Source organism: Eubalaena glacialis, chromosome 7, assembly GCF_028564815.1.
Source record: "Eubalaena glacialis isolate mEubGla1 chromosome 7, mEubGla1.1.hap2.+ XY, whole genome shotgun sequence".
Classification (NCBI taxonomy): domain Eukaryota; kingdom Metazoa; phylum Chordata; class Mammalia; order Artiodactyla; family Balaenidae; genus Eubalaena; species Eubalaena glacialis.
Window position 1 is genome coordinate 5720629 of NC_083722.1, and position 27081 is coordinate 5747709.

The 27081-nt window shown below is 50.9% G+C and overlaps 2 protein-coding genes across 2 annotated transcripts in view; one reads left to right on the forward strand and one right to left on the reverse strand.

Annotated features, from left to right (window-relative positions):
- Nucleotides 1-1621, forward strand: part of BMP6 (bone morphogenetic protein 6) — a 145273-nt gene extending 143652 nt beyond the window's left edge. The window contains exon 7 of the mRNA XM_061195699.1: nucleotides 61-1621. Coding sequence (XP_061051682.1) covers nucleotides 61-210 — 150 coding nt within the window. The 3' untranslated portion in view covers nucleotides 211-1621. The remainder of the gene's footprint in view (nucleotides 1-60) is intronic.
- Nucleotides 1448-26396, reverse strand: TXNDC5 (thioredoxin domain containing 5). Its single transcript, XM_061195702.1, has 10 exons — nucleotides 26092-26396; nucleotides 22570-22719; nucleotides 17526-17631; nucleotides 13500-13596; nucleotides 11083-11198; nucleotides 9617-9703; nucleotides 8887-9030; nucleotides 5880-5962; nucleotides 4242-4371; nucleotides 1448-3134 (listed from the first exon to the last, which is right to left on the reverse strand). Exons 1-10 carry the CDS (start codon nucleotides 26358-26360, stop codon nucleotides 3012-3014), a joined length of 1305 nt encoding a protein of 434 aa, XP_061051685.1. The 5' UTR covers nucleotides 26361-26396; the 3' UTR covers nucleotides 1448-3011.
- Between the last annotated feature and the right edge of the window lie 685 nt (nucleotides 26397-27081).

Genomic DNA, 27081 nt, shown 5'->3' on the forward strand with positions numbered 1-27081 from the left:
GTAGGCCCGGGCCAGGTATTGTTCCTAACGACGCCTCCCCTCCTTCTGTGTTTGGAACAGGTTCACCTTATGAATCCCGAGTACGTCCCCAAACCGTGCTGTGCGCCAACGAAACTGAATGCCATCTCAGTGCTTTACTTTGATGACAACTCCAACGTCATCCTGAAAAAATACAGGAACATGGTCGTCAGAGCTTGTGGGTGCCACTGACTCAGGACGAGCTGCTGGGGACACATGCACTGCCTTGGACTCCTGCATCACATCTGCCTTAAAAGGCACCCGGAAGCACCGAGAAAGCGGGATAAGACGCCGACACCATCTCGTGCTGGCTGCTGCCTTTCCGCCCTAACAGACATCTTAAAGGACCTCGCTCGTCCATAACCTGCTCACGTAGTAAATGTCGTTAGTTGTCGGTCTCTAGGAAGCTGAGTTTGAGTGTCTGTAGTATGAAGTCTGGTGACCGAAGAAACCTAACTTTGAACGTTCCCCTCTGCCCCCCAAACCCACCCAAATTATTTTGCTTTAGATCAAGCTCTTTGTGGTTTTATTAAGTAAATAGGGAAGATAATCTTAAAGTAAAATTCTTCTTGGCTCAGATATCAGCGGGCTCAGTAGTTGCTCACAGGTAGATTTTGCAGATAATGGGAATGGGGGAAGAACGTCTCTGTTCAGCTCTCCTCCCAGGGAGGTCGGTTTCTCACGTGGGATCAACAGCCCGGGAGGGAGCCGGGCGGCCCGCAAGTGCCTTTTGTCTCAGTCGTGCTGTTACATGTTTGTGTGGGCGTGTTGTCCGTGTGAAAATATCCTTATTTCAGTTCAACCACATCATTTCCACCGCCCCCCCCCCCACCCCGCCCCACCACCACCACCAGCATTTGCTGTTTTCTTTGCTAGGACCAAAAACAGAGACTAGAGTGATCCCACTTTGAGGCGAGGCTCCGGGGCTGAGAAGTCTTTTTAAAGCCATCATTTTAACCGAGCTACACGCCCGCACCTCTTCCCTTGAGGGACGGCTCTTTGAAAAAGCACGTTTACGTCAGGAACGTCAGCCCTCATCTGTGTCGGTAAAACGGTTCCTTGCCTCTTACTGGACAGCGTCCCGCATCTCGGGGTTAGACCAGCAAAGGGCGGTGAGCTGAGGAAGGGCACCCAGCCTTAGGAAGAGATTAGGATGGGTATGCGGTTTAGGAACCGAAATCACGGTTTTCTCCTGTAGAAAGTAAGACTCAGATTAAAGCTGAGAATATTTTTTAAATGTCTTTTTCACGATCATGTACTAGGAAACCAATTTCATACTAAACTGATTAAATAATACATTTATGATCTATAACTGCACTTACAGCTTTTTTGTAAATATAAACTATAATTTATTGTCTATTTTATATCTGTTTTGCTGTAACATTTAAGGAAAGACCAGACTTCTTTCTTTTAAAAAGAGTTTATTTAGAAAGTATCATAGTGTAAACAAATTGTACCACTTTGATTTTCTTTTAAAACAAGACTCATGATGCAAAGATGAAGCCACTCGTGAGGACTGTGCTTCTCTAGAAAGTTGGGGTTTGTTTTTTTTTTTTTAAAGAACATCTGTGAACCATACATGATTAATAAAGATTTCCTTTAAGGCAGAGGCTGGCCGGGATCCTGCTGTTGTTGTCTGCCGTGGACAGCGGACGGGGTCTGGTTTCTAAGGTCCTTACCACCAGGCACTTTGTGCCGAGTGGCCACATCTCCTGAGCATGGGCGGTGGGGGTGAAGAGTGTTATCTCAAGGAGCAATTGATGGCGAAGAACCTCCAGGTACATACATACCTTAAGGGAGCCTAGTCCTACAGCTGCTGCTTTCCAAGGGTGAGGGGGGTAAACATGCTTCTTATTAACCAGGACGGCGTGAGTTATGAGGACGCCGGTAATGTGGCCTACTTCGGCCCTGCCTCCCTCCTTCTTGGACCTTGAAGTCAAGTTAAATCCCACTCTTCGTACAGTAGAAGATTGGCCGCCTCGAAGGCAGACGAAGTAAGTACAGGACACGGCCTCTAAAAGGACCGCTGAGTCTGAAGCTGCTTCTGGTTAGGGCTCCATCGTGGGGCTGCAGGGCTTCCTCAGTCCCTGATACCCAGACCTGGGAAAGCTCATCTAGTCCTCCTGCCCCAGGTGGCCAAGCCAACCGGAACCTTCCTAGGAGTTAACAGAATAGGCGGGACAAGCCTCGTGGAACTTTCCACGTGAGACATCAACTCTTAAAGACGTTCACGTGGACTCTGGCTTCATGTTAACTAATGAAATCTCTCACTCAGGAGGGACAGAAGTATCCCTTGAACAGTAATAAGCAATTGGTCAAGTATCAACACACACACAAGACTATGGCATCAGCATTATCTTACCCAGGCACGCGTCGGGAGTACCACTGTTCTCATTATGGCTCACCACTCTCCGTGAGAGAGGTATCAACAGAGACAGAAGATCCAGGAGGGGCTGGGAAAGTGGCTCTTCCAGAGGCGACGGGGTTTTGTGTTTTAAATCTGCTCCAAGCTACGGACCAACCACGTTATTAACAAGTCAACTGGGACCTTCAGATCAGAGCAAAGCAATACCGCCACAAGGCAAGGCCACCTTTCCAGAACTGGTGCGCGGACGGTTCGAAAACTATGCATCGGATGATGCTTTCACCAAAATCACTGCAAAGCCAAAAACAGTCTGGCAATTGGAATTTCCTTGACTCTATTTTAGTCTCAAAGGAAACCATTTAGATTTCACCGAGAGAAGGTTAAAGGGGATGGATGGTAGCTTGCCACTGAAAATATTTAGTTTGCAAAGGGATCATGAGGTACACATTTACTTAGAGAAATTTAAGAAAGAATCTGTGGAGTGTGTTGGCTTAAAAAACACACACATGGAGAAGCTAGCACAAGTTTAGTACGTTCGGGTCTGTGAGTCACCACCGCAAGGGACCAGGCAGCGGCCGCAGGACTGAGCTCCCGCCCGGGGCCAGGCCGGAGACGCTTCCAGCCGAGCTCACAGTTCATCCTTCGCCTGGCGCAGGACAAAGTGGTGCAAGGAGTCCAGGTCTCGGCCCCCGCTGTGCTCGCTGACTTTTTTCCCTCCGCGGAAAAGCAGCAATGTGGGATAACCTCGTACCTTTAAAAAACAAAAAAGAACAAAAATTTGAAAACCAGCCCAAAGTGCTTCTTAAATAAAATCAGAAAAGATCCTAGAGTTGTGTCCAGGGAAGTCTATAGTTAAATTTTCAGAACGTACAGACCATCAAAAAAGTAAAGTACCTAAGAGTTCAGAAAGCAGAGCCTTGGGGCTCTTTATTCATTTTCCAACCCAAACCTACTTTCAAGATTAGCATCAAGGAGTGACTTCACCCTAAAGTGGTGTCTCGGCCTTTCACGCGCATACGGTCGCCTGGGGAGCTGGTGTGGACGGAGGGGGCCTGAGGCTGCATTTCCGACAAGCTCCCCGGCGACACCAGGGCACTCTGGGGTGACACCAGGGCACTCTGGGGTCCGTGCTGAGTAGCAGCAAGAGCCTCAAGGACACACGCTTGTCAGCTGCAGCGCACCTCTTTTCTCCTTGAAAATTTTTAAAGCACCCAAAAAAAAAAAAAAGTAAAAAAAATGACTGGCATCTTCTAGTTAGATGACGTCTGTGCTACATACATCTAGTCTAATAAACTCCAGAGGCCTCAAAAATGTTTTAAGAAAAACACCACAAATGGAAAAATATAAATTGCAAATCTTCTAGGCTATTCGATGGTGCTAATAGCTTGGAAAGAAGGCAACAGTTACATAAAGAACCCAAGCCCCAAGCCTGGCCCATTGGTGTGGCCCTCTCGGGGAAGTGTAGGATCAAATACCTCCTGCACTGAGCGCTGCCTTGTGTCTGTGTGTGCGATGAAGGCTACAAGCCAGCTGAGTGTTCAGCCAAGGAGAATGGCCGCGCAGGTGGCGCCCTGCCCTCGAGCTCAGAGTCTCAGGTGCTGCCAGCCTTTCGCCCAGGTGGCAAGGCCTGAAAACCCCCTCTGAACTGTGTGCACCACAGAAGACACAGACGACAGCCTTTCCTTTGAGAGAGCAGCTCTTTTGCTTCTCAAATGGAAAAAAAAATCCCCAAAGGACACAAAAAACTCTTTGTCGAGAGGATGAGTTATCTTGGTTGAGTCCACAATACCAAATTACAGCTCCACTTGGGATCCGCCCCCAATTCTGTCCCCATGAGTTTCCATCCATGTGGACCCACCGAGTACTTGCTGCAGATGTTCCGTTCTGCAGTGCAGTCCAACTCGGCGATCTTGACCTCCGCCAAGCCAGGGAATTCCTTTTTAGAGAGTTCCTCCCACGTAGGAGCCAGGTTCTTACAATGCCCGCACCTGGGGACAGAAGGGCGACAGCTTTGTTGAGGTCCCGTCAAGCTCACCCGCCTGCATTTCACTGCCCAGCCTGTTTCTTCTGTAGGAAGCAGCCGACAGCTGCCTAGAAGTTTATAAACCGGCAGGTTCTCCCGCGGGGTGCGCTGATATTCCCCCCTCCTGCACCTGCACCTCCTCTCCCATCCCAAACACGGAATTCAAACCCCAGCCAGAGCAGACTTTTGGATAACCTGACTGATAGCAACAAGATGGTCTGAAAACAGCTTCAGCTTTGAAACCATCTCTACGAGATGGTAAACTGGGGGCTCCCTGGTTTATGAATGCACCGTGAGCAGGAGGAGACGAGCAGGAAACAAAACAGAAGACGCCAAACACTTTTTTAAAAATCACCTGAATGCCAAAAACAGATTATATTTCTTATGGTCTTAAATGTTCAAAAGAACTTCAAAGCTTCCCTGAAGCTTCCGGGATGTGGTGTGAGCACTGAGGCCACTAAGTTTTGTTCAGACTCTCCTTCCACCTGTTACTACACCCCCTTCCTGACCATCTTCCCCTCTATGACCTGCTCCCCTTCAGTGAAAGGGGCTCTTCTGTCCTTGTACGTGATCTAGACAGCTTTAGGTTTTTTTTAAAAAATAGAAAATACATGATAGTTTTAAAGGCATTATTTACTAGTGATGCTACTCTTTAAGAATAAAACCTGCGCAAGTCATACAGGTCACTCGTTAACTTTTCATCTCTGCTGTTACTGTATCTCATGAATACGCAGAATGAAACAAAGTTAGGAGCGAAAATGGCACGTGTGTGTGTGTGTGTGTGTGTGTGTGTTCAGAAACAGGATCTCTCTCTCCTCAACACTATTTTTCCAAATGGGCTGTTTCAAGACAAAGCGTTCTCCCCGTTTTACAGCTGAGGAAACTGGGTTCAAAGGACTTAAAGGGCATCCAAAGCCGCAGTGGTTCACGGCACATCCTGGAACCTATCGTCTTCCCACCGATCCCGGCTGCCGTGGTCTCGGGCTCCGAGCAGCCCATCTCTGCTCTGGTCCCCGAGGGCCACGGGCCAGGAAGGTCGGGTGACTGACACACGGCATGGCTCTGACGGCAAGCTGAGCGCTACTCGATTTCTCTACAACATCCAGAGAGACTGAGGGGCAAAGCTATTAATACCTCATGATGTTCACGGTGTTTTTAACCCCAGAAGCCATCTATTTGGAAAAGTGCCCAGAGACCACAAAACTTCAGTGTTACGTGGCCACGATAATAAGTCTCCATTTTTGTTTTCTCCAGAGCAGACTGAACTTTAAGTTAACCTCATTCTCTATAACTTTATGAATACCACCACACTTTAACTTATATAACGATAACATTTCCTTTTTCCCTATAGCATAACTACATGTAAATGTAGTATTTGCCCAACACTGAGTCCAGAGGGTTGGCCTGTGAGCTGAAAAATAGGATGTGACTCAAGTGCACGAGGACAAAGTTTCTAACTCAACAGCCACTTACCATGGGGCATAAAACTTGACGAAGGTTATGCCTTCTGCGATGGTATCATCGAAGTTCTTTTCCGTCAATGCCAACACAGTGCCCTTGGGGGAGGGAAAAGCCACAATTCAAATACACCACATAGAGCAGAGCGGGGGTCATGCTTTGGGATCGCAGAAATACAAGTCCGTCATCTTTTAAAATGCTGTGTGATGTGTGCTCCGAGGCCACACACAAATACCTACACAACGCACTTTTCACAAGCTCCACAAAAGGGCAGTGACTCATCATCACCGGTCCCACGGTCCTGAGCCCAGGAGACGCTGCGTGGAGGGGACAGGACACGTCCAGCGTTCTGCCCCCAGCCAGCCCAGGCAGGTTCAGGTGCAGCCACTGTCTCCAGGGCTCTGGGTGGGCAGGGCCCAAGCGTGCGCCTCCCGGGCTTGGAGCCTCAGACACTGACCAAAGTCCAAGCTGACCGGCCTCCCTAAAGTCTGTACACACTGCTTTCCCCATCAACTCTATCGCTCTCATCCTACAGATTCACAATTATCTTCTCTATGTGACAGAAGGACCTTAGTTACACAAGCATAGGCAATATGTGCTTTACAGGTAACAGGCTGCTTTCCATTTTTAAATTCAAAGTAAATGTGAAAACTGCTCATTTGAACTCAGGTTGGAGAATTCAGGGCAAAGGTGCCACAGGACAGTCTGCTCTAAAGCGATTCTATCTTGAAGGCTCTTCACAGATTTATGTCTATGTGTTTCTCCATAAACGGATCTGTGATCCTCTCGTGAGAATATGGATGATGGGGACTTTCCTGGTGGTCCAGTGGTTAAGAATCCGCCTTCCAATTCAGGGGAACGTGGGTTCGAGCCCTGGGCGGGGAACTAAGATCCCACACGCTGCGGGGCAACTGAGGCCACACGCTCCAGAGCCCGCGCGACACAACTACCGAGCCCGCACGCCGTAACGGAAGATCCTGCGTGCCTCAACGAAGACCCGATGCAGCCAAATAAATAAATAATTAAAAAAAAAAAAAAAGAATATGGATGATGTATCACGTGGCAAAGTGTACCAGGGCTGCCCCACTCGAGTCCAGCACCAAGTACCATGTGTCTATGACCAGGACGCAGGGGGGCTGAGGGGGCCATCCAGACGCTGCCATCTTTATGTCCAGAAACACGACACCACACTCACTGAGAGACCCACTTAGTGGTGGAAAACCTTATTATAAATAGAAACCCTTCCGGGTTTGACAAAAACATCCACAGTATATAATTATACTCGATGTGGGGTGACCTTTATAACCACCATGACACACGCTCCCTTGACACGTGGTCCCTTAACTACGAAATCGTTTGTTTACTTCTTAAACCCAAACTTCAACTTTTAACTAACACCCACGCAGTCCCCAACCTACAAGAGTCCCACTAGGGGCTGGGCCTGGGGGCGGAGGCCCATCACAGCCCCACCCTGGGAGGATGGGGTAGGCGGCTGCTGGTTTTTCCAAGTCTGATCCCCGGGCCCTGGGCGTGATGGCCCCAGCGAGTCGCGATCGCTCCTGTAAAGGCTGGGGCTGGACAGTCACCAGGGAGGCGTCCTCCCCAGGACCAGGGCCGCCCTGCCCGCTGTCCCGGGTAAGAGCCTGACGTGCCGTGGAGTGTAGTTGTGTGAACTGAAGCGTCAACACAAGGATTCGGCTTTGGAAATAAATTGACAAACAGGCCTTACGGTTCTCAGCTAGGAAATCCGAGCACTGTCTTCCTGGGAAAACGCTATTTTGACTCCCCCGAATTATCTCATCTTCACCCACGGCTTCGGCATCGGTTTCTACCTACAGGAGCGGAGGCGGGAACCTCCCCGTCTAGACAGGCATCCGGTTTCAGCTCCGGACTCTTACCTGTCGCCACCTGCAGACCGCCACAGCCCTGGAACCAACACCTTGAAAATGGACCCACCCCCTCCCTCCCAACCCGGTCCTCATCTCACGCCTGGGACACGCCGGAACCCCGCCTGGCGCCTCCAGCCCCTCTCTCCCTCCCCTCCCCGATCCCGACTGCGCAGGGGGAGCTGGACCCCCCTGCCCGCCGTCCCCGCCTCCTTCCTCTCCAGATACAGCGGTTTCTGTCTCGTCCACACAGGCTGCGGCCAGCCGGCTTCCTTAAAGTCCACATCGGCTCCAAGCCCTCCACTGGCTCCCTGCAGACCTGAGATCCCCGGCTGGCGGACAAGGCCCTCCGGAGGCCAGCTGCCGGCTCCCTCCGCGTCCCGCACGGTGCCCTTGGCCTCCTCGCACCCTCTTCACTCCCGCCAGCAGGCGGCCTTCCCCACGGCTCTCCGGCGGACACCGGCTCACCCTCACCCGGCTGGTGGCGCTCCCTGCCTCCCCGCCCCCGCCTGCGTCGCAGCGCCGACATCTTCGCGTGTCTCCCCCTCCCACCCCCCACTCTTCACAAGCAGAAAACGACCTTATTCGCTTTGTGTCCTGGCGGCCTAGGACAGTGGCTGGAACGCGACAAGGGCTTGATAAACGCAGAACCAACGAACGTGGAACCTTACACTCTCTGAATATATGAAGAGGACACCTCGATAAGTCAGCGATCGTCTGGACAAATGAAATATCCTACAGTGATTTGCCTCTGACATTCCAACGCGCAGAGCCTTTCCGCCGCAGCTCTTTCAGGGGCCTTTACCACCTTGACTGCAGCAAGTTATGGACACGAACAGAACGGGCCCAAGAGGCAACAGCCCAGCTTTCACAGCAAATACCTTCAAGTTAGTGAGTGCTGAATCAAAGGGAAGAACTGTCCAGAAATGTTGACACCAAATGCTCGCAGGATCCTTTGTCTCACACCCACTCCAGGTTCTTTAAAGGGAAGCTCTGTCTACGCTGACCCCCTAACAAGCATGTAAAAGGAGTTCAAGGAAACGCCGTGTTGGCAAGTGGACCCCAGCCCCCCCTGTGAGTGACCGCGTGCCGTGCCCGCGCCGTCGCTGGGAGGCGGGGGCTGACCGTGCACCCACCTGGTCGGCCGCGGGCTCGGCGGCCAGCGCGGGGGCCTCCGAGGGCTGGATGGGCTCCGGGGCACCCCGCTCCGGGCCCTGCAGCTGCGATGCCACGTACTCCCTCAGCGACTCCAGATCCCGCTTCCCCTTGTACTGATCAACCTGTCCGGGACACGGGCCACAAGGAGACACGTCAGGGCTGTGAATCCTCGACCCTCCACCTGCCCACGCGCGACCCGCCCCCATCGGACGTCTCTGTCTGGGTGTCCCGGCTCTGGGGTGTCTGCTGCTCAAATGAGAAGGCAAAGCATAGGTGATCAACCGCAGTCTGGCTCTGGGCAAAGAACTTTACAGAGCCTTCCTTCTGCAGAGCTAAGGGCTTCCAAAGTCTGGGCGCTGCCCATCGGCCAGGGACGAAGCCGGCGTAAGAGCCTTACCAAGAGCGAGTGCTGACCCCTCTCAAAGGCTGTAATCAGAGCAGTTACCCTAGGACCGTCGATGCGGCTTATTCTAGAGTTAACCTGAGCCAGCTGAGATGCTTCGGGAGTGCATGACGCCTGATGGTTTCTTTCAACCACCCAGGCCTTACCAACAAAGAGAAAGACATTCTCGCTCCGTGATGCGTATTCCTTTAAACCAGTGCCCAAACAATCTGTGCTGGCAACGCGCCACCCCTGTTAAACCACTCGACCGTCCAGCCGTGGCTAAGACACACATCTTGTCTCAACACTAAGACCTGAAGACGTACCTTTTTGCCATCTCGGAACCAGAGGAGAGCAGGATAACCTCGGACCTGGTTTCCTGAACAGAGTTCATAGTGCTGTGTGCAATCAACCTAGAAATACAGATCACGCACCCAGTCAGTTTCTCCGTGAGCCTTCCTGGTAAATGGGCTCTTGGACACTCAGTACTTTCTCAAAGAAAGAAAATTTCTAAAACTCCCCATCTGTAGCATCTCCGCCAGCAAGTTGCAGCTTTTGGAGAGACTTTACCCCAAAATACACCTGAGCTTAGGGAGCAGAGTGATGGGATTTACTTTAGAGACATGATTTCTTTTCACTCAAAAATGCCAGTTTTTGGGGAGCAGTAGTTTCCCCTGAGCAGGTTAGCAGATGGAGAAAGGGAGCCTAGCCTGACATCTGGAGACGGGGACGGCCAGCTGTCGTGGACAGAGACCCACGCCAGTCACAAAGCTAGCTCAGAAACGTATTCTCAGGTTCAGGAGTTTTAAATACGAGTATTTGGAATATAATAAAGATAAAACTGAAAAGATGTCAAATTAAGTGTTTAACACACAACAGTGAAAAATTCATTTAACAACCATTACAATTTCCTAGGCATCTGCTCTGTGCCCTGCGTCATGCTCAGCATTTTACCGTCACCCGCACGACCGCCCCCCAGTTAGAGCTCGTCTTGGTTTTGCAAAGGGGGAGACTGAGGTGTGGAGAAGCTGCTCGAGGGTGGCCGGCCAGGTCTGTCCGAATCCCACGTTTATGCTTTTGGCCATCTCACTGTGCTGGGCACATCATCTTACTAACTACAGTGCCTGAACACGCGGCATTACTTCTGTATACAAATCAGCCCCCGGCAAAGTAGAAAATGAGATTTTTATAAAAGCAATTCAGGCAGGGTGTCTGGTAGGCGCTGGGGGATGGGCGGATTAAAAGTGCTTGAAGGCCCGGAAGCTGCTCTAGATATTTCCCAAAAACCCAGTTGTCAGGCATCACTTCTGGCTTCCCTACGTGAAGTGGGAAAGAATTCCAGGCAGCAGGGCAAGCCAGGGCTCCCCACGGGCGGGTCTTCTGCACGCAGGCTGCACACAGGGTGTGAGCGCAGAGCCGAAGGTCCTTTTAGGAAAGAGCTCTTGGGTGATTTCGAATGTGGATGGTCTCCAAGTACGTCCAGTGAACGTTCTCTAAGGCTCTGCCCCATATCTTTGCAGAAAGGGCTCTGGGGCTGCCAATTCAGAATTGGCCATTGCTTCAAAATAAACAAAGGAGCCAAAGCCATAATTTATCTCTAGACTGTGGAAAAGCCAGCACGCTCGAAACCAGGCTGCCATCTGTGAAGGTGAAATGAATTATCAAGTGGCACGCTAAATGGAATTAATAAATCAAGTTTGCGACTTTGTGCACAGAATGAATAATAGGCTACTCAGCTAATTAATCCAGCCGAAGGCGGTCTATTTCCGGTTTAATAAGGGCTTTCACTTACCTTGCCAATCTTGACAGTTTCGGAATGTTCAAGGCCCAGAGCCAGATGCTCCCAGGTCGGAGCCAGAGCTTTGCAGTGGCCGCACCACGGGGCGAAGAACTTGATAAAGTGGTCTCCTTCGGGGGCGGGGGAGGAAGGCAGGGGAAGGGGAGAGGGAGTGTGATTTACATCCACCCAACTAGAGCGTGAATGGAAGCATCTCACCTTTGTCCTCCTGCAAAGCTCAGTTCAGGATGAACCCTTGAACTGGTAAAAAGTGACTCCCCATCAAATATGTCTCTATCCATGAGTTCGTAACGATCCTTAAAAACTAATCTGTCATCTTTGGAGGACAATACGGACCCAAATCATTATTTGGAAAACGGGCAATAAAGGGAAAGAATCAGGCACTTAGCCTGTCTTTCCCACGTGAAGTGCACCGCTGGATAACCAAGTGATAAACGAGGGCAAGTGTCTCTTGCTGTAAAAATGAAGAAGGGATGCTTGAATTACAGCAGCAGGCTTTGCATCCCTCGTGAGTTACGGCTCTAGGCGGTGACGGACGAGGCCACTGACATCACAGAGAGACTTCCCAGCTATGCAGTCTTGCTCACACCCCCCAAAACATCAAACAGAAAGTGATAAAGTCCCTAGATTCAACGGCCAACTCACAGGGAACAGAGACATCAGGGTGACGTGGTCAGGGCGACTGTACTCCACACCATGAAGCAAGTGGCGGTTTCCCTACAGTCAGGCCAGTGCCTTTTGGGGGGCGGGGGGAGGGCTGGGACGGGGCACGGGAAGCGAGCAGTTTTCTGTCTTGTGCTGGGTGACCGCTCTATGACCATTCCCTACACCCTACACTGTTTTCTGCATCTGGGTTTTATTTCACAGTAAGATAGAAGATCTAAGAAGACTGAATATCAATCCCTTGGCTAGGGAAAAAACAAGCCTCACAACATCATGATTTAGGCACTGAAAACTTTTATCTAGGCTCTTCTACCTTGACCAGCCTAGGGCCAAAACGGTGTCAGGCTGAGACCAAACCAAAATCAGGCTGTGGCCAGGGAGAGAACCAACCAACGGACTCTGACGTGTGACTCAGGCTCAGAGTCGGACTCTGCCATGGCAACGCTCACGGCGGCATCTTGTCACCGCGGCAATGATGCGTTCGAGGGAAATGGGGAAAAACTTGCTTCAAAATCAATACTGTAAATCCACTATACTCCAATTAAGAAATTTAAATAAAAACATTTTAAATATACATGAGCAGCTGATCTGCAAGACTGAAACCACGTCTCCAGACAGGTGTGTCGCTACTTTGTGCTGTGAGGTGGAGACAGGAGGTCCAGGGCCTCCTGGAGCATCAAGAGGAGCTGAGTCAGGGCGGGGCCGCACTGCTCGCCGAGGAGAGACCCTCATGCCAGCAGCACGAGGCCGCGGCGTGTGGGCACACGGCCCCTCGGTGGGCGACCTGCTCAGGGAGGGTCAGGGCTGGGCTTCGGACGGTGGTCTGTCACGGGGTGGCTCCGGGAGCGCATCCCGCAGGGAGCCCAAGCCCGTCTCAAATTAAAGCGACTCCCCTTAGGATAGAAGCCCTGTCAGAGCATCTGTACCAATTAACTAGCCACCTTTAATTAAGAACGGCTGAAAGCATCACAACAAGCGATGTCAGACCTTAAATGGAGCGTATTTCAACTCCCAGCAAGCAGGAAGTTTCAGGGCCCGACACAATTTTATGCCCTTTTAAGAGCATTTCCAACCCCGTCTCCCAGGAGGATTTCTCTCCATGACAGCGTCTGAGAGGGGAGGTCAGCAAGGAGGCTGAATTCACTTTCAAGCCCTTCACTGCTGAGCCAACACTTCCGAACGTGTGAAGAAAGGCCTTATACGTTATTAACATTAGAAATCGTACTCAGGTCATTCTGACATTTAGGAGACTATTTTCAAAAAATGAGATTTGGTATCGAAAAATATTTTAAGTGTAAAGAACACCTACGCTGATTCGATTCGTGTGTTATAATGGTCCCAATAAATTCTGGTTTAAACAGGTAAGAGAAACCTTTGTTTCTGCCTCAGGTCAATAAGCATATGATTAACATTAACATAAACACATTCTTATCCAAGGACGCAATGTCCAGCCAGTACACAAGTAGGTGCACCCACTCACCATCAGTGAGCTTTCCACACCTGAGGCTTTAGCTTAGTATTAGAACTGGCCTGTCCCTAAGGACAGAGACAAAAGGAGAAATCATCTCCGAGAGGAAGAGCATTAAACACTGATGTCATCGGGGTTGGGGGAGAGAAGCTCTTGACAAGCACCACCCATGCTGCCACCCACGAGCCCTGAAGTGGCAAGAGGAAAAGCCAGGCCCCCCAGGAGGACGGCCCGGGCAGGGGTGCCCAGAGGTGCAGACCCGGCGCGCCCGCCCGCCTACCTTGTGCCACGTGCGCCTCAAAGTTGCTGGCCGAGAGCTCGTACAGGCCCTGCTTGAGCTCGGGGGCTTGGGGTGGCTCCACCTCGGGCTCCGGCGTCTGATGGGAAGAGACGGAACAAGAGTCACTGGGTGTGTGTGTGAAGACCCAGTGGAGCCCATGGAGGCTTCTGTCTGGAACCTTCTATGCTCTCCTCCCTCCCCCGCCACCCTGAGGCCTCGAGGGACCCTGCTGTGTTGAGGTGGCGCCCCGGGCAAAGAAGCGACTTTGTCACCCTCGGCAAATGCTCGAGGACCGATGCTCCAGGCAGCTGGGTGACGGCCTCCCTGCCCCAACCTGTCCTTTGCTGTCCCCAAACCCTACCCAACAGAGCAGACAAACTGAAGGATGGGCCACCCCAAACCAGCACCCTGTCCCGTCCTTTGAAACGTGACCTGAGACGTCTTGTAGAATACAGAAGCGAGCAGCCCCCAAAGACACGGAGGGAACAGAAAACCACCAGGAACAGGAGGGCCCGGCCACCCTGTATCTACACAAACGTAAGAAAACCTGTGAAGGAAGGTAAAACTCTGAAGGGCTGATAAAAGAGAAAAGGTGACGAGAAAGAAAATTCAGGTGGATGGAAGGCAGCAAAGAGAAAACCACAGGGCAAACATGGGCTGCACTTTTAAGCAAAAATATAGTTCACGGGGCTAAGTTTGGGACAGAAACACACAGTGAACGGACAAGAGGTGGCGTTTCTCCAGTACCTGGCAGACACCAGTGTGACAACTAATTACTAACCACTCTACCACACCATTCGAAATGTCTCAATTGTTTAGGCCGACACAGCCACGGCCTGCAAGCAGAGGTGAAGAGAAGACCGCTGAACCCCCACTGTGCTATAGACACGTGGGTGTGTATTACTCAGTTTTTATCTAGCGGTCCATATTTCTATTAAAAAGAATATCTAAGTTAAGTCTTTAAAAGCTTTCAAAGTGCTGACAGCTCAAAGCTGGGCAGTAAAGCACCATGAAGTTTTCTTTTCCACTGCTGGCTTGACAAAACTTTCAAAGTGCTAAGTACCCAGACAAAAGGATGCCCAAGAGTGATGGCTAAGTGAACAGTCAGTTAAGTTCCAATAACGTGAAACAAAAGACTACACGTCACCCTGTATAAAATGTTCAAAGGGCTTGCAGTAGTAAAATGTCCATTTATGGCACCGAAGGAGCATGTCCCTCGGTGGCACGCAGGGATGGCCATTCTGGGAACATCACAGAGTATCACAGAATGCGCACCCTCCCCTCTCCCCGGGCTGGTGACAATGTGGGCTTACAGAGTCAAGAAAGCAATCCGGCAGTATTCATCAGGAGCCATAAAAGTGGTCTTGCTTTTTTATTTTTTGCCTTGCAATTTTATGTCTGGGAATATATTCTAAAAAGTCACTCCAAAGTAGAAAAAAAAAACGTCCTTTACAAAGATAAAAATGTTTCTTATAGCATTTCTGATGACAGAAAAATTATACATAACCTAAATATCCATGGACAGAGAAGAGCTGAATTACGGCAAATCCATGAGATAAAAGATGATTCAACTATATAAAAAGATCATTAATGAAATGAACCATGTTTATTTGATTATGACTGTTTAAGGAAAAAATACAGAAGGAAACATGGAAATATAAAAATTGGGGTAAAATTTAAGAAATGGCAGGTTTTCTTTTCTTTGACTTCCTTTAATACTGCCATAATGCTAGGAAGGAAAAATCTAAATTTATCCTGTTTAAAGATGAAAATGTATATATTAAGTTATTTAGATATAAATACAGATGAAGAAGTTTTTAAAAAGTTTTTGCTTATAAGGCAAAATTCATGTTGAAAAGAATTTCGGTTTGCAATATGAAGTCTGAATATTTGAACTTTTCTATAATAAGGCACCCTGTCATCATTTCTAGTAATTATCTGAGATCCCCACTGCTCTGAGACACAAAGATATGGCCAGTGGGTAACTGAGGTCTCAGGTGGGGAGGGGTGGGTTCCATGTGGCCACGCCCCCAGGGTACCCCCCTGAGGATGGCTATGTGAGCCTCAGCCTGGCTGCCCCGTCCCCAGCCCGTGCTTTGGGCTCCGCTCCCCAGAAAGACGTTCGGCTCATGAGATGAAGTCTTTCTGCCATCCTGACACTGGCGGATGGTTTCTTGAATAAAGTCATCATAGAAGACTGGCTTTTTGCTGAAAAGTTTACTTTAAATGTTTTTGGAGACCATGAACTCCCCTTTAAAACTGGCTTCCTCCCCTCAGAGGACATTGCCACAAAAAAAAAAAAACAACTTGAAGTTTAAATCTATGTGAAAGTTACACCTGCTCCTCCAGCTTTCTTGCCATGACAGAGATGCAAATTTACTCTCTGCGAGGTTTGTGGTTTTCCCTGTTCCCTAAAATTAGACACGTCTCTCTGGTCAACACTTATTCAATACCGTATGCCGACATTCTTCTCCATGTGGTTCTAAACTTTTAAAAATGTGAGGTAAAGTAGCACTTGGGAAGCAGCTGGGTTTCTGATTAGCTGTGACCTCTACACAGAATCTGGGGGACAGCTGAAGGACCACACCCTGGAAGATGACACCGACAGCATCAGGGCCCCCAAAAGACCCCTGGAGCACAGACAACCTTCAAGTCGGGGAACGCCTACCTGATGCAATACCCCAGTCTAGTCCAGTGTTGAACTGGAAATTACATTCAAAGACTTCAGATGCTCTTAGTATTTCATCAGAAACGTACAGCATGGGAACACTGGCCATCTCTCTATCCCCGTCAAAATACAGCTCAGCCTCTGTGGGCCTGAGCACTCAGCATGCATCCAAAAGCACCACACACGAAGGGACACTTACTGCAGGGCTCACGATGGTAGTGATTTATAACAAAATTAAGACTCCTAACATCAGCTGGCGGAGGATTACAGGTTTTTCTTTGTAACACTCTACATATAACTATGTCTTTAAAAAATATCTCAGTAACACAACATTGTAAATCAACTATACTTCAATTTAAAAAAAAAAAATCTCAGAAATCATACAGTTTCCACAATTTCCTGATATTATCCTTAGAGCGGGGGAGGCCATTAAGACGCGGAGAGTATGAAGGGTATTGAATTCTGTTATCAGCAAAGCCACTTAGGGCCGTGGGGCTGAGGGTTGAGAAGAAAGGGGAAGATTCACACTGTGGGTACCGCCCTCGGGAGCGGGAGCGAGGTCCCGGGGGAGGAAGGGCGGGGCTGGCCCGGCCTGGACGCTCGGGCGGGGGCCCGGCCCTGACCCTGGGTGGCCACGAGTCCATCTCGGGTGCTGAGGAATTACTGTGCGCTGAATCACACGTGAAGGGGGCACAGAGGGTATGTTAAAAAGTAGTAAGCCCTCATCTGTGGGCTGCCTCCTGAAATATTTACAAACGACACGGACTGTGCAGCCAAACGCGGGGCGGGGAAGCAGGGGAGACAAAATAAGGCCCACAAAATGGGAACCACTGTCGCGGCTCGGGCGGGCCCGCGGGGCCATCTTCCCTACCCTCCTGCCCATCGTCCAGTAGACTCTTCTTTCTACTCTGGTGCCTGTTTGAACTTTTCCGTAACAAAAAGTTGTTAAAAGTTCATCTTTTCCCACTTACGTAAGGTACTTGGAGGAGCCAAATTCACAGAGGCAGAAAATAGAGTGCTGGGCGCCAGGGACTGCGGAGGGGGAGGGGGGGGGAGCTGGTGTTTAACGGGGACAGGGTTGCCCTCCGGGAAGGCGGAAAATGCCTGTGCACGGACGGTGGTGACGCCGGCAGCACGTTGTGAATGCATTTATACCGCGGAATTGTACGCTGAAAAACAGTTAACAGGGCAAGTTTTATAGTGTGTGTATTTTATCACGATAAAAAGAAAAACTGAGAAGAAAAAAAAAAGTGAATCTTTACTTATGATAAAAGTTGCTTTAAGATGGTACTTAAACTGGCCTCTTGACTACCCCAAAAATGTAGGAAGAAAGAGGGGGCGGCTTTGTGCGCACTCACGGCGGGCTCCTCGTTCAGTGTCTGCAGCATCCAGTTTTCCAGGGCCTGAAGATCCCGGGGACCCTGGTACTTCACAGCTTCTTGGCCAGGCCTGAAAAACTTCAAGCTGAAAGAGTAACAGAGGATTAGTTGCAGTCGATTTTAAAGCACTTCAAACCACTCTGAGCAGAGAGCAAACTCGGTTAGTGGAACAATCATAAAAATGAGGTGTCGGCGGGCTGCAGCCAGCACACCCCTGCCCGTCTCTAATACTACTTGGAAAAGAAAGAAACGTTCTAGGCGATAACATATTCACTTAATCCTGAACTTTTAGAAGTTTCTTATATTATTCTTGAAAAACAAAACCGGGGTGAACACATCAGGCCATGAGTTAAACCCAAGCTACGAGGGTTCAGGTGTGCAGAACTCTCTAGCTTTCCCCTGCCCCATATTTGTTATCCTTCCTCGGCTTCAGTAGTTTTTATGTTCTGCATTTTGAAAAACAATTTACAACTATAGTAGAAATAGCATTGTTCTGCAGTAAATGTATTTCCAGGATACACTGTCAGCTATTCAACTCTTACAACGCACGAATATCCAGCTACTGTGAGAGTTCAAGTTTCCAACTATAACGACAACCTTGACATTGGTTGATACGGCCCATTCACTTGCCCCCAGAGAAGGAATCTTTTCTATTTTCCACACATACTAGGTATCTGCAGACACAGCAAGGAGCTCTGCCTTTGGAGGGGAGCAAAGACATCACCAGAGGCCGAGATGAACACGTCCAGACCCTGCGTCACTCCACTGGTGACGGGACAACACGCTCTAGATAAAACTTAACAGAAGGCATCAAGAAATGGGGGGAGGGGCGGGAATAATTCTTCTACTGACAGAATTAATAGAAGGTGGCAGGATGGAGGGGGAAATATGGCTACTGACAGGAAACGCACACAGGCTAGCATTCAGGGGCGAGCCTACTCATCTAAAACACCCCTAACGCTTCCTGGCACGTATGCGGGTTTTGTTAGGAGATGCCCAATGCACAGTGTCAGAGTGCGAGAAGTTAAGATACGCAGAAATCAAACTGTGGGTTTGGCTAGCTAGTCCCACAAAGGTCTTAACATGAAGTTTCACACCAAACAAGAAAACCAACACACTGGCTGTAGAAGGCATTCAGGTGAAAATGGGCTTACTGGCCTCACCCAGAAGCTCAGATCCTGTGACGGGCTAGGGGACAACCCAATGTGTCTCCAATGAAGAATATATGTCCCCTTCCCTAGCAGCTTATACTCATATAACCATGACAAAAAGACACAATCTAACTCGATTTGGCCAGTATGTCCCTTCCTTCACGATGTTTAACATTTCAAGCGACTCCAAAGCAGGCTCTCAGACTGTGAACACCCGCATCCACCACCTTGAGATGCTCTGGAAACGTAAGCTGTGCCCACAAAGGACTAGAGGCGGCTACTGTCCCTCTCCACTCCCTCCCTCTCTCCCCAGTGCCTCCCTCCACCAAAGCGCTTCAGGATGGAAACGAGTGGATCCTCAAAACATCAGAAAGGAATAAAGACGCAGACGTAGAGAATGGACTTGAGGACACGGGGAGGGGGCAGGGTAAGCTGGGACGAAGTGAGAGAGTGGCATGGACATATATACACTACCAAATGTAAAACAGATAGCTAGTGGGAAGCAGCCGCATAGCACAGGGAGAACAGCTCGGTGCTTTGTGACCACCTAGAGGGGTGGGATAGGGAGGGTGGGAGGGAGACGCAAGAGGGAGGAGATATGGGGATATAAGTATATGTATAGCTGACTCACTTTGTTATACAGCAGAAACTAACACACCACTGTAAAGCAATGATACTCCAACAAAGATGTTAAAAAAGAAAGAAAATCTGAAGACTTAAATATTAATTGTAACAATAAAACTATATAAGAATTTTTAAAAAATCAGAAATCAGACCAGGCGTTGTTGAACCCATCCCTCCATTTCTTTGCTAAGGTTAAAATGCAGTAAAACCTAATCTGTGACTTTTTCCTCATGTGGTGTACACTGAGCGAAGCAAAACTGATGTTTAAAATCTCTTCCTGTTGTTGGATTAAAAATCTTTCTAACCAGCTCAAGTCTGAGATTCGGGTTAAGTTCATAGAGCCTAGGGAGGGCACAGCTTCCCTTACGGGGCATCTGACTTCGTTCTCACTGTAGATGGAGATGAAGGCAGCAACGCAGAGCGGGCCATGGGGTTCATGCCCCAAGTACAGCCCCAAACTCTTCTGCTGTTACCAAACCTCCACACAGGCACTTGTTTTCCTGGTGATCCGTTCCTCAGTCAAGGAGGCTGCAGGGGAAAAGATCCACATTGCTGGGTCCCTCTGGAAAACAGCACGATGGAAGTTCTGCTACTACAGATGAGATGGTGTTATGGGTCGAATTGTGTCCCCAAAAAGATTTGCTGAAGTCCTAACCCACGCTACCATGGAATGTGACCTTATTTAGAAATAGGATTTGCACGGAGGCAATCAAGTTAAAATGCGGTCATGAAGGTGGGCCCTAATCCAGTAGGTATAGAAAGGGGAAATCCAGACACAGAGAGAGACATGCAAACGGCAGAAGGCCAAGTTAAGAAGAAGGACTGGGGTGATGTTTCTACAACTCAAGGGACACCAAAGACTGCCCTCCAACCACCAGGAGCCAGCAAGAGGCAAGGAAGGACCCCTGACAGGTTTCAGAGGCAGCACGGCACTGCTGATGCCTTGATTTCGGGCTTCTGGCCTCCGGAACTGTGAGAGAATACGTTTCTATTCTTTTCAGTGGCACTCTGCATGGCAGCCCTAGGGAACCTCCTTCAGCCCTGCCCCTGCCAGCATTTTCCCAGATGATAAAGATTCTTTACTGGCTCAACAGGAAGACCTCAAAACATCTTCCCGAGCACAGGCAGCCTTCTCCAGGGACCTGGGAACCCAAACTCCCTCCCTCTCCAATCCTTTACTCCAGTTAAAGGTGACAGGGGAGGGATGACATAAAACCTAATGTGCTGACACCCCGCCCCGCAACCTGCCTCAGCATTTACATCACCCTCTGATTCAGGCCTCGAAACATCCCTAGAAGTAAAAGCTCACACAGGTACATCTATGAATGCCCTAAGGCCACTACATTTTATGCAGCATGCCCCTACCTCCTGCACTCTGTGAAAAAAAATCTGTTCTCGGGCTGTGACGGTCACGAGGTTCCTTCCCGAACCATGTAGTGGGAGCTCATTGTATTGTACAGTTCTTTCTAACAACACAAAACCAGTGCATGGTTTTCTTGGGGAGACCATATCTTCTAAAACACAAATCAGGACACCTGATCCAACATGGATCTTTCAGCATCTGTGAACAGCATCTGTGGAGTAACTCATGTTGCAGCCAGGGAGCTCGTGTGACTGGGTGCAGGTGGGACCCTCTACTCTCTCCCTGACACTTGTCCTCTCAGCCCTATGACGGGTCCTGTTTCACCTTCCCTATGGCGTGGTTTACGGTGCACAGAGCCACAGGGCCACACACAGCCGGCTGTTTAAGAGTGGACACCATGGCCATCCATCTCTGTTGCTCCTGCGCCTTGAAAGTAACAGGCTCTCAACAGGTAACTGGTCCCACTTCTCACCGGCTGCTTCCTTGGGATGCTCTTCATACAAGCAGAGTTTACTTTAAAGGCAACGCAGTGGGGCATAGGACAGTGATGCCAACAGGTAGGTACATACAGCAGGAAATTTTGTCTCTATTGCTCTGATTTGATGTACACTTGAGTTACTGCACTCACATTAGCACGCAGTCACCAAAGACCAAGAGTTCCAGAGCCCTTTACGGAAATGCCAAATCTCCAAAGGTTAGAGGAAACCTTAACATTATTGGGTATGTTCAGATCGGTATCTACACACACGTTATTACACACGACAATGCTATGGGGGTGTGGGTGTCAGCATCCTACTTCAGACTCAGAGGTTGAGGAACGTGCGTGGCCAGAGCTGCAGGATAAGTAGACGGTAGAGCTGGGGTCCAAACGGTGGCATCCAGGTTCCAGCCCAGAGCTCCTGCCATTTTCCATGCGGCCTCTCAAGTTTGAAGATCAGCTCGGGTTTCCCATAGGATTGACTTCATTTGTCAATCTGAACAAATATTTTGGGACCTGCAGTGCCCAACCCCGCCCCCATCCTTCTGGAAACAGCATCTTCCCTTTCTTGGAGAAGCGCTCTTCACTCCACCAGTAAATGTTGAGTCTGAACGGGGCTGCCGTCTTCCGACAAGATCCTGCCTCTCGGGTCACAAAGACGGTTTCTGGAATGAACACTCCATTCAAGCTGGGCCAATCGGCGATGGGCCCAAGTCCACCATGGCAACAGAGAGATGCAGAGCGGGGAGTTAAGTCACCTTAAGGGGTGGGAGGGCAGAAAAACAGACCTCCAAACCCATGGAGCCGAGTCTCAGAGGCTTCCCCCACAGCCTTCAAATTAACTCCCTCTTTTGTTCATTAAGCCAGTTTCAATTTCTGTTCTTAAAACCAAAAAACTATTTTAACTGTCAAGGAAGTAGGTAGCAAGTATCACTTGTCAGAACGGCTGCACTTTCCTTCCAACAAAAACAGCCTGTGTGCTAGTCACGTGGGAAATAACTCTAGAAAGGAGGCTTGAGAATTAACAGAGTGACCAAAAATTCAGACGAAAATTCATGACAGTCGGTGCTCATCGTGTAAACGTACATGTGAACGTCAAATGTGACAGGACCTCATGGAGGATGCCATTTTTGTCTGGCAGACACGTTCTTTTATAAACAGGAAAACTCAACTGAGTAATTAAAGGCTTCTCCCAAACAAAGTAAAAAAAGGCACCTAATACACACACGGTGTAAATATAACCTTTCCCTAACAACAGGGAATGCCTGCTTAAAGTCGGCATCTCCTCACTCCTCAGAACTACAAAGAAGGTGCCAAAAGTTTAACTTGAACTTCCTTGGCCGAACGCGGCTGGCAAAAAGCCGAGGAAGACCTGGCGGATACAGGATGCGAGCGCCCGTCACTTACGTGGGGTACCCACGCACGCCCTGGGCGGAGCACACATCCGAGTCGACTGTGCAGTCGACCTTGGCCACGTACACCTTGGCGTCCTCCATGCTGTTGTACTTGTCTCCCAGGTCGTTCCAGGTAGGCTGCAGCCGCTGGCAGTGTCCACACCTGTAGCAAGGCGACAGTAACAAGCACGCTGAGCGCCGGGGTCAGAGGGTGCCTGACCCGCCCCCTCAGCCACTTCCTAGGGCAGCGGGGCTCTCTGATCCAACCCCTTCTTCACACTGCAGTGGAGACGGAGCCGGACAGCTCACAGTGTCTGCAGAACCTTGCTCCCCTGCTTAAACCCTCCGGAGAGACCCCGCATTGTTCGCAGCGTGAAATCAAAACTTAGCTAGGCGCTGTGCCCGATCCCCCTCGATCTGGCCCCTGCTGACCTCCCACCTGACCTCTATGCACACTGCCCTCCTTCCCTTGCTGCCCACCGCTGCGCCATGCTGCTGAGTTTCCAGGTTCCTGAAAGGGCCGTAGCTTGGCCGGGCCCTAGGAATCAGCACACTCTTGTCTCTGACACTTCCTCCCTAAACCCACCTGGCTCATTCCTATTTGTTCAGTTTGGGTGTCACTTCCTCCAGGAAGTCAGCCCTGACTCCCAGGCTGTGTGGTGTCCACTCTCTTCTCCCTCTTCTGGAGAGCTCCCTCGCTCCGCCTCTGTGGCAGTGGCTCAGCACTTTCCCTCGCCATGGCTCCTTTACGGTCAGGTCTCCTCTACCATGTAACCGAGTCTCTTCAAATGCAAGGCAGCCTCGAAATGAAATCAGTTCTGCATTCTCTCCAGTGAGAAGCATAAAAAAAGTTTGTGGCCACCCCAAACTTCTAAATTTGATATACTCAAACATACACTTATAATATTCATTGTATGAATTTAACTATACACAAACATTATGGCATGTGGGGGTTTTTTCCCCATTCACCTGGTAAGTATGTATTCATGATGTCTACGATGTAACTACTTGCTGTATTGCTTTCTAAAGTGTGGTAAGAACACCCAACACTTAATAACTGAGTTCATCCTCAAAATAGTTTCTCAATAAAATCAGTGTTAAATCTCCTTGCCTCTTTTCTTTTCTGACAGATGACCTCACCAGGAAGCACCTAAAGAAAGCACTGGAAAATTCTGCTTCAAGCTAACCTGTCTTCCCTAAGCACTTTCTTGGCCAGAGAAGAGAATCCTGCTTTATAAGAGGTTCAAATACAATATGAATCCCTCTTTTCTGGAAGACAATTGTGAGGGAAAACCCCTGCTAGAGTATACATGGTACAAGAAGACAAGCATCATCCTTTCTACAACTGGATCCCCAGTGTCTGGCACGTACTAAGTGCTTGGCAATCTCTTAGTGATGGATCCATGGGTGCTGTGCAGTTGGCACTTCTGGGTTTGGACCCCTGGGGCTACAGCACGAACCTCTGAGCCAGCAGCTGCATTCAGAGGCAGTTTGTGGTCACGTAACAGAGCAAAGCCACCTGGTCCTTTCGAGGAGGCGGCTCCAACCTTGACCTCACTGTCACCAGATTCAATGTGACCTGAAAACTGGCCATAGAGAAGCTATGACCTGATGCTGGCACAAGATCTACAGCAGTAGGACAACCCTGCCTCTGCCCAGGTTAGAGCAAATACACACAGATCAATGTTTTCATTAGCTCCTGCCCCCAAATCACACGTGGGCTCCCAACATTCCAGAAACTGAAATGGGAAGAGGAGGGGCAGCCCACAGTGTATTCCATCTGAGCTCCAATCTGCTCTTCAAGTCTAACTTTTAAATGTTGTCATAGAAACCCACACATCTCTATTTAAACATTTCACAGTAGACTATTAAGAAGCAAACAAAAACTTTAAAAGTTACTTTTTCTGGGAGCATCCACCTAAGAGTCTATAAGCCACACACAATGAAACATTACATTACTTTAAGGAATGTACTTAATACCAAGTGCCCGGTCCTCTCCCTCACTCAGCCCAGGACTAGCTGGTGAGTATTACAGAGACTCCAAAATTAAAACTCCACTGGCACTGCACGGACCTACGATGTCTACATATCAGTTTTTCTTTAAAATATAAGGAAAAAAATCCATGGGCAGATTTATTCCACAAAAATAGGCTTCACTTAAGTAGTGTATTTAATTGGAATAGCTACTCTGAGAATACCCTTCACAAAGTAACTATCGATATCCATTATTTTACACTACAAAGTATTTTCTATACCACTGGTAGTTCTAAAAATTCAACTCTTGGTTCTTGGGAACTGGAAACACAATGTATCTATGGGACAGCTCTGACCCAGACCAAAAGTGCTGATTTAACTCCAAATGAACTGAAATACAGTCATCATCTGAACATGGGGAGGAAGAGAAAAAGTTTCCTCCAACTTCCACCAGCACATTTTCTGAACAGGCCGTTTATCTTGGGCATCTTCTCCCTATTCTTTCCTGCATCCCCTTCCCACATCTCAAGGAGCCTCCTCCGCTCTGGGGGAGAATGCCAAATTCTGCAGTAAAGCCTGCAAAGGGCCTTGGGCCCGAAGACTGGCTGTCTGCTCCGCCCACGGAGGACCCCCTTCAGCGGGCATCTACGCCCTAAGAGGAAGGCACTCAGCCCCTGTGCTCGTGCGAATGACGGGAAGGCTTTCTGCAGGACAACCCACAGGGCAGGTGTCTCTGGGTTTGGCACCGAGGCCACACCAAAGTCCCCCCCCCCCCGAGAACCACGGCGAAGGGGACCGTCTGCTCAACGTGGTGACTTTTCCCACCTCACACTTTGCAGACGACCAGGCCCCAAGAGAGCAGAGAGGAGCAGGTGCCAGAGGACGGCCTTGGGTCCGGGGCCAGTGGCTCCCGTCACCGCGAGCACAGCTCCCCACCGCCCCGGGGCTGCGGACGGGCCCCCAGAACCCGCACTGCTCTCCACCCCCCGGGGGAGCGCAGGAACCCTCTTCTGCCTGGGCCACCCCTTCCCGCAGGGTGGGAAATCACGCCTTGTGAGTCCCTGTGTTTCAATTAAACCCGCAGGCCGGAGGTCTGCCGTGCGGCGAGCGAACCGCCTCCGAAGTCCAAGCGTGCACACCGGCCGCCTGGTCGCCGGGGCGACCGCACGTGGCCTCCGGGTCCCGGCGCACCGCAGGCCGCTGCCTCCGGTCGGCGCAGAAGTTTGGGGCCGGGGGACGGACGGGTTCTGAGCTCCCAGCGGCCCCGAAGGGCGACGACCCCTTCCCCTCCCCCGGTGCGGGGATCGGGGGAGGGGGCGCGGGAGCCGGAGCCGCGGCCTTTTCCGGCTCGGCCCTCGGGGACCGCCCCCTCCTGCTCCACCCCGGCCCTTGCGCCACGTCAGCCGCGAGCGCCCGGCGCGTGCCGCCCCCCGGCCCGGAAGACCCTCAGCCCCTCTCCGGGCGCCCCCAGGCCGCGGCCCCGCGCCCCCCGCGCGCACAGTGCGGGGCCCGGGCCCGACCCGCGCCCGCGGAGCCCGAGGCGGGCGGTGCGGCCAGTTACCAGGGCGCGAAGAACATGACGAAGTGCGCGGCGCTGTGGATGCCGTGCGTGAACATGTCGGCCGTGTACAGGTACTTGGCGTGCGGGTCCTGCCCGTCCCCGCCGTCGGCCGCGGGGAGCCCGTCCGCCGCCGCCCCCGGCTCCTGGGCCCAGGCGCCCCCGCGCCCGCCGCCGGCGTCCAGCAGCAGCAGCAACAGCAGCAGCAGAGGCGCGGCCGGCGCCAGGGCCCGGGGCCGCGGCGGGAGGAGGTCTCCAGCGCGCGCAGACATCACGGCTCGCTGGGCGCGCTCTCGCCGCGGCCGCCGGTTACCTCCGCGCCGCCCGCCCCGCCCCCCGCCCCGGAGAGGCCCCGCCCGCGCCCCGCCCCTCCCGGCGCGCGCCCGCTCCCCGGCGGAGGCTGGGCCCGCCCGCGCCCGGAGAGCTGGCTGGGAGCCCGCGGAAGGAGGGGGTCCGGGCCCCCGACAGCCTTCCGTGCCCGGCCTCCAGCACTTCCCGGGACGGCTTGGGTTACTCCCGCGGGGCGCTGCGCCTCCCCAAACCCAGGCTCTGCCCGCTCTGGCCTGGAGCGGGGCTGAGTGTTGGAGCGCCGGGAGGCCACAGAGGGGGATGTCAGCCTCGGTTCATCTCAACGTACACAAAGACCCCGGGATTTCAGGCAAAAGGAAGAAAGAGCTGCTGTCAGCAGAATTCAGGAAACTGAGCAGAATGGGCGGGGTTTACACCTGAATGAGTCAAATTCTTGGCTGGACCTCAACTGTGATTCTGGGCCTGAGCTCAGGGACGTGATGAAAACTCGCTTAACAAGAGAAACCCTTGCGGGTGTGCCCTGCCCTGCCTTACCTTGAGGGTGAGAAGGAGAAAAGCTCAAAGCGCCCTCTTAGACACTAATCCCACAGGGCTCCTCCTCTAAAAACGCCTGGCTGGCGTCCTTTGGCGCCCTAACTCCCCGACTGCATCAAGGCTATAAAGACACGCCTACTCTGGCTGCAC